General features: G+C 42.7%; 1 protein-coding gene across 1 annotated transcript in view; it reads right to left on the bottom strand.

The window, feature by feature from the left end:
- LOC145352421 (serine palmitoyltransferase 2-like) overlaps positions 1-12,692 on the bottom strand; it is a 116,200-nt gene extending 103,508 nt beyond the window's left edge. The window contains exon 1 of the mRNA XM_080202263.1: positions 12,184-12,692. Within this exon, the coding sequence (XP_080058389.1) occupies positions 12,184-12,318 (135 nt within the window). The 5' untranslated portion in view covers positions 12,319-12,692. The remainder of the gene's footprint in view (positions 1-12,183) is intronic.
- Positions 12,693-14,394: the final 1,702 nt, after the last annotated feature.

Genomic DNA, 14,394 nt, shown 5'->3' with positions numbered 1-14,394 from the left:
CAAGGGTAGGTGACGTTACGAGGTCTAAAGTTAAGGATAGGGTACAGGTAAGGGAAGAGGCCGAGGATGTCCCAATTGGTGGCGTTACGGCAAATAGGGTCCAGGTGAAGGCTGGGATGAAAGCGCTTTATCTGAATGCACGAAGCATTCGGAATAAAGTGGATGAGCTGGTGGCGCAGATCGACACAAATGGATACGATCTGGTGGCCATTACAGAGACATGGCTGCAAGGTGACAGGGACTGGGAGATGAATGTACAGGGCTATCAAGTGTTTAGGAAGGATAGGCAGGAGGAAAGAGGGGGGTGGCGTAGCTCTGCTGATTAAGGATAGTATCAAGGTGGTAGCAAGGGATGATATCGGAGCCAAAGAGCAGAAAGTGGAATCGTTGTGGGTGGAGATTAGGAACAGCAAAGGGAGGAAGACGCTGGTGGGTGTCGTCTATAGGTCCCCGAATAATGATCTGGAGGTGGGGCGGGCTGTTAACGCGCAAATAAGTGCGGCGTGCAGGAATGGGATTTCAATCTGCATATTGATTGGTCGACCCATGTTGGACGAGGTGGGCTCGAGGAGGAGTTCTTGGAATGCTGCCAGGATAATTTCCTTGAACAGTGTGTGTTGGAGCTGACGAGGGAGCGAGCTATCTTGGATCTGGTGCTATGTAATGAGGCGGGTAGAATTAGGGACCTTGCGGTGAAGGATCCTCTTGGAGAGAGTGATCATTGTATAGTGGAGTTTCTGTTGCAGATGGAGGAGGAGAAAGTGGGTTCCCAGACACGCGTCCTTTGTTTGAATAGAGGGGAGTGTGGTAGGATGAGAGAAGAATTGGCGAATGTGGACTGGGGGAGCGCGTTGGAAGGTAGGTCTGCTGAGGAGCAGTGGAGGATCTTTAAGGAGATCTTTCTTGGTGCTCAGCAGAAATTTATTCCGATGGTCAAAAAGGACCGTAGGAGGAGAGGTAATAAGCCGTGGATAACGAAGGAGGTGAAGGAAAGTGTTAAATTAAAAGCGGAGGAATTTAGAGTAGCTAAGAGCAGTGGGCAAGAGGAGGATTGGGAAAGGTTTAAATGTCAACAAAGATTGACAAAGAAGTTGATAAAGGAGGGTAGGAGAAGCTATGAAGCTGGGCTAGCACTTAATATAAAAAAGGATAGCAAGAGTTTTTATAAACGTATAAAAAGAGGCTGGCTAGGGTGAACGTTGGTCCTTTAGAGGATGAGAAAGGGGACCTAGTGGTAGGGGATGGGGATATGGCTAAGGTCTTGAATAACTTTTTTGTTTCTGTCTTCACGGAGGAGGATGTGAATAATTTGCCGGGTGTTAGCGATGGAAAGGTGGTAGGACTGGAGGGTCTTAATGACATTACTGTTACTAGAGAGGTGGTGCTCGACAGACTGGAGGGGCTGATTGTGGACAAGTCCCCAGGACCGGATGGAATGCATCCGAGGGTTCTGAAAGAAATGGCAGAGGTTATAGTGGATGCCTTGGTGGTTATTTTCCAGACGTCGCTGGATTCCGGGGAAGTGCCGGAAGATTGGAAAACGGCTAATGTTACGCCATTGTTTAAGAAGGGTGCCAGGCAAAAGGCGGGGAATTATAGGCCGGTTAGTTTAACGTCTGTGGTAGGTAAAATGTTAGAATCCGTCATTAAGGAGGAAATTGCGAGGCATCTTGAAGGGAATTGCTTGATAGGGCAGACGCAACACGGTTTCATTAAAGGGAAGTCGTGTCTGAAATTTACTGGAGTTCTATGAGGATGTGTCTAGGGCAGTGGATAGAGGAGAGCCGGTGGATGTGGTCTTTCTGGATTTTCAGAAGGCGTTTGACAAGGTACCTCACAAGAGGTTATTGCAGAAGGTCAGGGGACATGGAGTTGGGGGTAGGGTGTTAGCGTGGATAGAGGATTGGTTGTCAAATAGGAGGCAGAGAGTGGGGGTCAATGGGTGCTATTCGGATTGGCGGTTGGTGACTAGTGGGGTTCCCCAGGGGTCAGTGCTGGGGCCTCAGCTATTTACCATTTATATAGATGATCTGGAGGAGGGAACCGAGTGTAGGGTGTCGAAATTTGCTGATGACACCAAGATTGGGGGAAAGGCAAATTGTGCGGAGGGTGTGGAGAGTCTGCAGAAGGATCTAGATAGGCTGGGCGAATGGGCCAGGAAATGGCAAATGGAATTTAACGTTGGCAAGTGTGAGGTGGTCCACTTTGGTAGGAAGAATGGTAGGAAGGACTATTACTTACGGGGCGAAAAACTGCAGCAGGCAACGGTGCAGAGGGACCTCGGGGTCCTTGTGCATGAGTCGCAAAAACCCAGCTTGCAGGTGGTCAGGAAGGCGAATGGGATGCTGGCCTTCATAGCGAGGGGGATTGAATATAAAAGTAGGGAGGTCTTGCTGCAGCTGTATAGGGCATTGGTGAGGCCGCAGCTGGAGTACTGTGTGCAGTTTTGGGCGCCGCACCTGCGCAAGGATATTTTGGCCTTGGAGGGAGTGCAGAGGAGGTTTACTAGGCTGATACCGGAGTTGAGGGGGTTGAGCTATGAGGAGAGGCTGAATAAACTAGGCTTGTACTCGTTAGAGTTTAGAAGAATGAGGGGAGATCTCATTGAGACATATAAGACGATGAATGGGATGGATAGGATAGAGGTGGAGAGACTCTTCCCGCTCAAAAAAGACAGTAGGACTAGGGGGCACAGCCTCAAGATAAAGGGGAGGCGGTTTAGAACGGCGTTGAGGAGGAACTTCTTCACTCAAAGGGTGGTGAATCTCTGGAATTCTCTGCCCGTTGAAGTGGTGGAGGCTGCCTCGCTAAATATTTTTAAGAAGCGGGTTGATGGGTTCTTGATAAGACAGGGGATTAAGGGTTATGGGGAGAGGGCGGGAAAGTGGAACTGAGCCAGGACAGATCAGCCATGATCTTATTGAATGGCGGGGCAGGCTCGAAGGGCTAGATGGCCTACTCCTGCTCCTACTTCTTATGTTCTTATGTAAGTTTCAAACAACACTTGGCAGTTAATTGTCAGTTATGATGAACTGGTATACTCACCATGGGACTGCCTTCCCCAGAATTCACTTATCAGCACCCTCTTTCACCAATGCAAATAGATAAATGATCAATGAATGCGTCTGGCAGCATTGTCCACAACACTAACAGGCCCCCTGTCCTCCTTTAAACAAGTGGCACAATACTTTTTGCATTCATTTGAAATGAGACAAGGTCTCAGTTTAACACTATCAATAGTATGGTACTTGTGACAATGTATAACCTTCAGTGCTGTATTTAAATGAGAGCCTTGGTTAAATAATCTGGAGTGAGGCTTGAACCCACAATCTTCCCATTCAGGAGGCACAGACATGCTGACATTTTGCAAGACCATTTTTACAAAAACACTCTTGTAGATGACTCAAATATTCCATGATTCTTCAGTGAGCAAGCTGACCACGATTACTCCAAGTATTCTTTTTCTTTTTTGTCATGATTCTTTGCGAGAAAGACTGAGAGCAGGAAGAAAACAAAGGAAAGGCAATTCCAATTAAATAATGTCCCACTGTGGGCACTGATTTTACGCAAATTTTCAGTAGAAAAATTTCAGAACCACTATAAAAGTCCACTAATATCTATATACCAAAACTATAGACAAGAGGGTCTCAGATTCATTTTAATTTGATGTTTTCTTAATATTAAAACTATTCATCCAGATACAACATTTAAGGTTGGCTTTCATATTTTTACCATAGAAATAAATAAGAATAGTGTTCAAGGCAAACAACAAGACTGAAATTGAATGCAGGGTACTGAGGGTTAGCCACATATAGTTGCAATCTTTTGGTTTCAATTCCACTGGATTTTGAGTCTTGACAAAAAAGGCTAAAATTGAGTAACATGATCTTCACCTGAATATTTAACAGAAATTGATACTGAAAGTCACTGAAAATGAGGGCCCATTAGTTCCAGAGTTAGAGGGAGCAGAAAGAGGGATACCATTATCCTCAACGAGCCAAAACAGTCAGTAATAGATTCTGCAGATTGTTCATATTCTAATGGATGTACAATTAAGAATGTCAAAAATGATTTGAGCGAAGGTGTTTATTTTAATGCTATTTCTGAAAGGACTGATTCTTTGCATCTCAAGTGTTTCTCTATTGTTTTGTCACGTCTCAACCAAGAAAATAAAAGTAAAAAAATTACTTTCCAATAACCAGATCCAGCCAAAATACTTTTGGTTTTATACAAAATGCTTCTGATAGCACAAGTTACAGGCATGATGAGCACAAGTTACAGGCATGATGAGTCTTTGTTGGGAGTTTCCAGGTGAGTGACTAGCACAGCCTGTGTTCTCTGATGTTGTATATTTTTTGTCTTCACTTTCAGCCTGGACAGATTGCAGAATTTGCTGACTGATTATGCAGGTAAGCTTCCATATCTACAGAGAAGACAAAAATCAGGAAAAGATAATACCAAAGTGGTGGCTAGGACACAATCCTGCTTCACTTTATGCTGTTGGAAGTGGTAGTACAGTATAAATCATGAAAGGAATGGATGAGGCTGAGGAGCTTTGGTAGACAGCCAATTCTCCCCAAAATGTTATAGAGCCCTGCACTGCTGAAAGCTTTAATGAATTTTATGTAACTAAGATAAAGAGATATATCCTGCTCCCTTCAGTCACGGCTGAAATATGAAGATCAAGTTCACTGTTGATCCATGAGCATGAAACCTCTACTTCTGGATGTAGAGATGCCAGTGTTGGACTGCAGTAGGCACCATAAGAAGTCTTACAACACCAATTAAGTCCAACAGGTTTATTTGGTAGCACGAGCTTTTGGAGCACTGTCCCTTCATCAGGTGAGTGGAGGACAGGGTTCACAAACAGGGCATATATAGATAGACAAGGTAATAGTTGGAATGTAAGTCTTAACAGGTAACTAAGTCTTTACAGTTGCAAACAATGAGTGGAGAGGGGGTTAAGTACAGGTTAGAGAGATGTGAATTGTCTCAAGGCAGGACAGTGAGATTTTGCAAGCCCAGACAAGTCGTGGGGGTTACAGGTAACGTGACATGAACCCAAGATTCCAGTTGAGGCTGCCCTTGTGCGCGGAACTTGGTTATCAGTTTCTGTTTGGCAATTCTGCTCAGTGATGCTGCATTGTCACGTGTCTTGAAGGCTGCCTTGGAGAATGCTTACCCAAAAATTAGAGGTCAAATGTCCTCGACTGCTGAAGTGTTCCAACAGGAAGGGAACACTCCTGCCTGGTGATTGTCAAGTGATGTCCATTCATCCACTATCATAGCATCTGTATGTTCTTGCCAATGTACCATGCCTTGGCTGCAGCTTATCAGGTAGACAACATTGGCCGAGTCATTTCATCTGTAAGCATGACCTAGCCAAGGCCTTCCCATTATTGCTAATGAGAAACAGACAGCCATTGTCCTCTCTTACTATAAGCATCAAGTAATTGTGATTATGGGACAAGGTGTCACAACTTTACCCCTGAACACACTAAACACCTTGCCACTGGAAATGGTAAGCAAATTCTGCTAGCTTGGATCCACAGTGACCATTTCTCTTAAAGCAGAACTCAATATACACATAGGGAGAGTAGCTACTACTTTGTCGACTCTCAAAACAGCCTGTGTTCTCAACACTTCAGTGTATGGCTTTGAAACGTGCAGAACTCAGTTATCAAGGAAGGAAGCTCAACAATGTTCATCATTGCTGCTTGCTGCACATTCCAGGCATCTCGTGGAAAGACAAAATTCACGTATGTGGCAATTCTTCCAAAAGCAAAGCTCCCAACTGTGTTGGCATTTGGCAAGCAGAGATGACTGTCAGCTTGGGCATTTTTGTAGGATGAAAAATGGTGACATTTCCTGAGGAAATTATGTTGTTAGCTGGATCCGCAAGAGTAATAGGATGTCCAAAGCTCTGTTGAAGGATGTTGTGTTACAAAAGCCCATAAGCTGACACCAAAGGAAAATAGCAACATCACCTGTGGGTGGCCTCTTTGCATCACCATGACAGTGAGTGGCTGTAGTGTCTGACAACACGTGCCAACAGACATCTGACCGCTTCATACGTGACACTTGTGGCAGAACCGGCCACTCAGATTCGTCTCTTCAACCATCAGCAAAAGTGCACCATATCAGGCTACCCCATCTCAAAAGATTGGATTTGTAGTTAATCTTACATAGATTTAGGATAGGCAATAAATGCTAGTCTCACCAATGAAGCCCACATCCTGTGAATGAATAAAAAAGACAACTTTTTTTAAAACCAAAAGGTTTGCTTTATTTGTACATCAGCAGACTAATATAGGCCAAATCAACTTCAAGTTGATAATGCTGAAAACGATGGTCAGGCATTAGCATCTGTGGGAGTCAATATTTCAGGGTGATGATGCCAAGGTTCAAAGTGTGGCATAATATTCCATTGAGGTCATCGCTGCATCATGAAGACTGCATTAAAAATCTAATCTCGTTAGAAATCACCCACTCAGCTTTCGCAAGCAACCTGCATGCATACAATGCATTCACCGTCACTTACAACAGAAGCTAGACACCAGAAATTACCAATTTGAGGGGTTCTGGAAGAGTTTATGCTACACATAGCAACAAAGGCCAGACACAAGTAAACGTTCTTTAACAAGTCATATCCTTTCCTCGTGTCAGGGTCTAAAGTCAATCATGACTTCTTCCATTACGTAGGTCATTCACCCTGTAAAGTGGGTGTGGGAGGAGGAAGTAATTACCGTGATAAACTACATGAAGAAAAAATCTAAGTAGTTAGGTGACGCAGTTAGTTAACATCTTGGGAAAATAGAGCAATTTTATGTTATTAAGATGATAAAGTGGCAAATTGGATTGCCCCCTTCACTTTCCCTACTGCTGTCTCAATAGACTGGAACGAGAACAGCAATTGTAGTTGAGAAGATTTTAAAAGGTACAAACAGGTGTATTCAATGGAAGATTTGTCATAAAATTGAAGTGCCATATGGAAATTACCTTAAAAAACTTCTTTTGGAAAATGTTACTGGTGATTGCTTGTATTCTTTTTCACTTGTTATGAATGATATTGAAATTTCCAATAATGGACTAATTTAGTAGATTTGATTCTTGAATATCCTAGAGTCCAATTTGTTATAAAAAGACAAGATGGGATTGTCATAAGCATCTCAATACACATGGTTCATTCACAGCTAATTGATATTTATTAATTGGAAAACATTGAAGACCACTCTGATATAATTGAATAAATGTAATTAGAGGGACCAAAAAAGCCAACCAAATTTACCTGGAATAGACAGTCTAAGAATTTATTAGTTAAAAATTTTGTACAACATGATGAAATACTGCTAAAGAATGAAACTTCTCATTTGTCAAGTCTGACTGAGAAAGAATACTTTCATTCCTGGATGATGTGCTTCATTTTCTAAGTGGTGATCTGCAGGCAAATCAACATCAAGTCATTGGAGACAAGCTGTAATAACGGACAGTAAATGAATTTGATGTACCCATTACATGTTGGTAATTATCAAGCCTGCCCCTTGAATGTCACTAAACTTTTGATAATTAGGAAGGGCACAATGGAAAATATCAATTTGCCTTAGTACTCAAGAATAACTTCTGAATGTGCTTTCCAGCATCAAGCTTAAAGCATAAAATTTGTGGTCATTACGTAAGAAAAAGTAAAGTTGCCATAGTTCCAGATGAGTATAGGCTGCTCTCCCCTTGAGGGGGACAGCTGACTGGTGGTGATTTAACCTGAGATCACCATACCTCAGGCCACAGGCAAGGTTGAAAAGGCAGGGCCTTCATAAATAACCTCAGCTGGTACAGGAATTTAACTTGCACTGTTGGCATCACTAGTGTTGCGTCACAAACCAGCCAACTGAGCTAACTGACCCTCCCTGTCATTACGTATAGAATTCTTAACTGTAATAAATTCCAATCCTTGATAGCACTGTACTTATATTCAAGTTTACGCTGGGGAAGTTCCACACTTGTGATTTGATTCTTTAGATTAATTAGCAAAATAATCTCCATTTAACTTTTCAGGTAATTGTGAATAAAAATAATTTCTGCTTCTGCTCTATAAAGTAGTTTTTGTGCTAAAGTAGAATTGTACTGTAAAACATTAGCAATGAGCTTTTAATATCAGGCAAAAATCAAAGTTGAATTAAGGCAATTGTAAATCAAAACTGACATTGCCATGCTGGTCACCAAGCATAAAATGTGTTGACTAATTAAAAGCTGTTAAACCCTAATCCAGACAGACGGTTTTGCACACAATAACTCTTCTAGGAGCAGACGAAATAAACTCCATATACTAACTACAAGAATAAACTTTCATTTTACAAACAAAACCAGACTCCCAGAGAACTTATACAGCCTTAAAAAGAATCTTTCACACTTGAACAGTGTGTAATAATTATCTGGACCATCCTAGACTTTCTGGGTGTGGCATATAATCACACACTCCATACAATCACAAAAGTTCAGCAACGTGATATACAGATAGGGTGCTGAGAGCACCAGGATAACAATACACACAGAACTGTGACAAAGAATTATAAGCACAAAAACAAAACAGAATTGTACCTGGATCAAGGGTGCAATTACAAGCAGAAACAAAATCAATTAATTGTTCAGAAAAAAAATCTACACACGAGAAGTTTGCAGATGATACAAAAATTGGCCACGTTACTCAGAAGAAAGCAATGGACTGCAAGAAGGAATCAATGGTCAAGTGGGTGGAAATGTGACAAATGGAATCAAATTCCATGAAATGTGATGTGTTTGGGGAAAACAATCAAGGCAAAGGAATAGACAATAAATGGGAGGATTCTGAGAAGTGTAAAAGAGCAGTGGGATCTTGGGTGTATGTCCATAGAACGTGACTTGCTCAAAATAATCTTGCAGCAGTTGTTTACCATCAATAAAAATGATCAGTAGCAAGTAGGTATGAATCTCTTTGTCCCCCCCAGTTCTCCGTTCCTGTTGCAATTTCACTATTTTATAAGTCCTTGAGAGCGTGTTGTGTAACTTGTCACTAATCCTTCCCAAATTCTAATCAAGGTTGGTTGGCAATCTCATTCCCATTTTTAAATGTGTTTACGTTTGAGCATTTTTTTGAAAAGGGACTCCTTTTCCGGTTTTAGAATGAACAAGTTCTGGCACAAACAAAAATACAATTCTCAAGACAGGATCCTGAGTAAACATGAAAGGAAACCTTGCAACTGAATTATGAAGCATGTCTTTCTGAATCAGTGTCAACACTGCATTTTCTACCCAAACAATAAACAAATGTACTGGACACCTGTACGGTTAATTAAATTATCCAACAGCCAAGTCTTATAAATTATAGACAGTATTTAAATTTGGGACTGAATTAGTTGATGTTAGCACCACAGGAACTATAAAGGTCTAGAAATACCCATGGTGCTCCTGTGACCCCAGATCTCAAAGGATGGGAAAGAAACCTAAAGTACTGGGCATCAAAGCAATAAAATATATTTAAAAAAGGAGTGATATTTTACTTTCTTCCCCATCACTAAGACTGGTTTTATTTTGTGTTCATTTTCTTCCTAGCTAGACCATAGCAATTGAAGTGACAGAATTGTGGATGGGAGGGAATTTAGGGCACAAAAATTATACAGCAAAACACATCAAGTTTAAATTAGAATTGCTAATAATGTGAAACAATAACCTACAAAAAGAACTCTCCCACACAAGTAGAATGATATGACTTAGCTTTGTGGAAAGGAAATATAATAGGATCTTATAGCACAGAAAGATCATTTGGTCTGTTGTGCCTATGCCAGCTCTTTTAAAGAGCTGTCCAAATAAAACCACCCTCACATTCTCCACTATCACTTGCAGGTTGTTAACGTCACATTTAATTATGTGTTCAATAAATAAATATCCACTGCATAATGTCAGAAACGATTATGGTCATATCAGTAACTAGTTACACTAATCTAGCCTAGTGACAACGTGTGCACCAATCTCAGGCAGCAACAATTGCTGTATTTGTTAAAGTGGTTAAAAGTGCACAACAAGGGCTTATACTGAACTATTAGCTAAATATAATAAATGCTTCCATTGAGAAACACTTGAGACATGTCGCTTTTAAATTTAGAGGCTTTCAGAGTTGCATTATTGTGCCAGGCCAAGTAACTTACCATTAAATGCAACAGCATTACTGTAACACTGAATTGTAAAATTTAATTTCAGACAGGTTAGAATTAAACTTAAAAAGTTTGCAGATGATACAAAAATCAGCTGCGTTACTAACAGTGCGGAAGAAAGCAGTAGACAGCAGGAAGGTGTGCAGGTGGATGGAAAAGTGACAAACGGAATAATTCCACAGAAATTTGAGGTAATGTGTTTGGGGGGAAACAAACAAGGCAAAGGGACACACAATACTGGGATCTTGGCCTCTTAAGGTCAAATAAACAAACTCTAGTTAAATTAGGACAAAGTAAAAGGAGCAGCTCCCCAAAAGGAGGGGGAACAGCCCAAACAAAACCAAAGTACAAAGGAAACTTGAAAGGGTTGATAATGCACCCCAGCCCCTGTGGTGCCCAATGGGTGCAGAAGGCATCAACTGCACCTGTGGACACCACATGCTCCCTCTCCAGGGACACCTGGCTGCATACATAGCCACAGTAGAGGGGCAGTCAGGATGGACAGCCCCCTCAATTGCCCGCTACAAGTCTACAGAACATGACAGTAATCAGGCATGCAGATAAGGTTGCTTAAGACACCATAAGGGATACTTCCTTTTCTTAGCTGAGGATGAATACACAAGAGCCACGCACGTAATGCTGAGAATCTATAATAATTAGACAGGAGTTATGTACAAATTGATGACTGCATTACAGGAAAATTGTGCTCACACGAAAAACACCAGAGAATTTCACTGAATCATAGAACAGTTATAGCACAGAGGATAAATACAGCCTGTCTTATTCATACCAGCTTTGCACCAGACTTGGACAGTCCATTTAACATCACATTCTGTATATAAAAGTTCCTGCACCTGTCATCGTTTTTTGGCTCTATTAGCCAATTGCCTCAAATAGGTGTCCTCTGGTTCTCAATTCTTCCACCAACAGGAAGTTTCACCCCCCCCCCATCTATTCTATCAAACTTCCTTTACTTCAATCTATTCACTAATTGAAGTTCTGCATCCCAGAACCATTCTTGAAAATCTTTCTGCAGCCTCTCCAATGCCTTTGTTGACAGGAATGGACAATTTTAGAGGGAAAGATTAGATAGACTGTGTTTGTTTTCTTTGGAAAGGAGATTTAACTGAGGTGCATAAAGGTCAGACACAGAGCAACAGGATTACTTTTCGATTGCTCCAGCAAAGAGCGAACAGACAACAAACTGAATGCCTTGTGATGGCCAAAATCAACTATGAGAATTTGAATATTTTAATTCCCCAAATTATTCATTGATAGAATAGAATCCCCAGTGTAGGAAGCCACCATTCAGCCCATCGAGCCTGCACCAACAATTCCACCCAGGCCCTATCCCCACAACCCATAGACTTATGCTGCTAATGCCCCGACACTAAGGGGCAATTTAGTATGATCAATCCACCTAAATTACACATCTTTGGATTGTGGGAGAAAACCCACACAGCGAGAATGTGCAAACTCCAGTCACCCGAGCCTGGAATTGAACCAGGCTCCCTGGTGCTGAGGCAGCAGTGCTAACCACTGTGCCACCCTAATTCATAATTGGTACCTCAGACAACAGTCCTTTGCTCTCAAAAAGCCATAGCATTACTTTTTATGCACAAGTTTGTGAAACAATGTAAAACTTGTCCAAATTCCTTTAATTAGTTCAATCTTGGGTAGAGAACTACTTGGAAAAGTTGCATCTGAAAATTTGCACTTATACAAAAGTGGCTACAATGATTATACAGCACTAATGTCAACATAATCAAAACCCAAGTTATGATTGTCAATCTTTCTAGTCTGCTCCATAACATTTGCATACAGTCAAAGGCTCCCTCGAGTTTGGCGTCATTCCCAAACCATCGCAAACACACCCGGAACATCCTCTCTGCACAACCTACGCACAGGACATCCCCACCCCTGCCACCTGTTCAGGTAAGTCTTGCATCCACCTTGCTGGGGGAGCCTCCTCCATCTCCTTCCATTTTTGCCGCCTTACCTTCCCATTCTGGGCGAAAGCAGGCTTCACGAAGCCGTTCTTCCGGGCCGTCACCTTGGCGTCCGAGTGCGCTTTCTCCATGAAGCCGTTGACAGTGCTGTAAATATCCCCGTTGGGCGCCAGCTTGCCCTCCATGCCGGCCCACCGCTTTCTCCTCCTCCGCCCTACACCGTCCGCTTTCCCCGTTGCCCCTACTCGGTCCGCTTTCCCACTGCCCCCTGCTCGGTCCGGCTTCGCTGGCCAGCTGCTGCCCCTACTCGGTCCGCTTTCCCGCTGCCCCTACTCGGTCCGGCTTCGCTGGCCAGCTGCTGCCCCTACTCGGTCCGCTTTCCCGTCGCCGCTACGCCCCCTCCAGCCGTTACACACTGCTCCCCCCCCCCGCCTTTTCTACTCCTCCTGTCAAACCGAATGAAATATACGTTTATAGCTTTTCCCCCCCGGGACCGAGATTTTACCCGCAGAGGTTTGCCCACAACCCCAAACAGCTAGCCAGCTCGGAAGCGAACGAACCAGTGCAACTGCGGGACAAACACCGGAAACACGTCACACCCCCAGCCTTCCACCAATGGCGAGCCGCGTCCTGAGGTCACGTGGTCGAGCGGGGGCAAGGGCGGGGCTTGGCGTTCCATGGCCCCGCCCACCCACCCCATGAACTCAAGTAACCTCTGGCTGCTTGGGTTGGCACTCACTGAGCAGGAGCTAGAGAAGTTTCACAACACCACGTTAAAATCCAACAGGTTTAATTGGTAGCAAACGTGACTAGCTTTCGAGGCGCTGTCCCTTCGTCAGGTGAGTGGGGAATTCTGATCACCAAACAGGGCATATGAAGACACACACTCAGTTTACAGAATACTGATTAGAATGTGAGTCTTTACTGCTAATCGAGTCTTAAAGGTGCAAACAATGTCAGTGGCCTCTTTTAAAGTCAAACCAAATAAACAAACTCAAGTTAAATCAGGACAAAGTAAAAGGGGCAGCTTCCCAAAAGGAGGGGGAACAGCCTGAACAAAATCAAACTACAAAGGAAACTTTAAAAATCACTTAAAATGTGATTATTAGGCTTGATAATGCACTCAGTCCCTGCGGTGCCCAACGGGGACAATATCAGTGGCCTCTTTTAAGGTCAAACCAAAGAAACAAACTCAAGTTAAATCAGGACAAAGTAGAAGGGGCAGCTCCCAAAAGGAGCGGCAACAGCCTGAACAAAATCAAAGTACAAAGAAACTTTAAAACATCAACTTAAAATGTGATTATTAGAGTCAATAATGCACCCCAGCCCCGGGGACAATGTCAGTGGAGATAGCATTAAGCATAGGTTAAAGAGATATGTATTGTCTCCAGACAGCCAGCGTTGGTCAAACAAGGAGAGTCGGAGCAGGATTTGATTTGTTTATTATTGTCACATGTATTGGCATACGGTAAAAAGGTATTGTTTCTTGTGCACTATGCAGACAAAGCAGATGATTCATAGAACACATAGGGGAGAAAGAAGGGAGTTTAAGTTAAAAGTAAATTACTGTGGATGCTGGGATCTGAAACAAAAACTTAAATTGCTGGAAAATCTCAGCAAGTCTGACAGCATCTGTGGAGAGAGAATAGAGCAGCTCAGAGCAGCTCTGACAAAGGGTCATCCAGACTTGAAATGTTGGCTCTATTCTCTCTCCACAGATGCTGTCAGACCTGCTGAGGTTTTCCAGCATTTTAAGTTCAAGTTATTTATTATTGTCACAAGTAGGCTTACATCAATACTGTAATAAAGTTACTGTGAAAATCCTTTCTGGTTGTATCACAGCTTGGCATGGCTCCTGCTCTGTCCAAGACTGCAAGAAACTACAAAGGGTCCTGAATGAAACCCAGTCCATCACTCAAAACAACCTCCCATTCATTGACACTGTCCACATTTCCCACTGCTTCAGAAAAGCAACCAGCATAATCAAGGTCCCCATGCACCATGGACATACTTTCTTCTACCTTCTTCCGTCGGGAAAAAGATAAAAAACTCTGAGGTCACGTACCAACTGACTCGAAAATAGTTTCTTCCCTGCTGCCATCAGACTTTTGAATGGACCAATCTCACATTAAGTTGATCTTTCTCTACACCCTAGCTATGACTGTAACACTACATTCTCCACTGTTTCCTTTCCTTCTTCATGAATGGTATGCTTTGTCTGTATAATGCGCAGGAAACAATACTTTTCACTGTATACTAAT

This window comes from Carcharhinus amblyrhynchos, chromosome 14 (genome assembly GCF_965287045.1).
Source record: "Carcharhinus amblyrhynchos chromosome 14, sCarAmb.v2.hapA, whole genome shotgun sequence".
NCBI classification, from domain to species: domain Eukaryota; kingdom Metazoa; phylum Chordata; class Chondrichthyes; order Carcharhiniformes; family Carcharhinidae; genus Carcharhinus; species Carcharhinus amblyrhynchos.
This window is presented reverse-complemented; position numbering and strand designations above follow the sequence as displayed.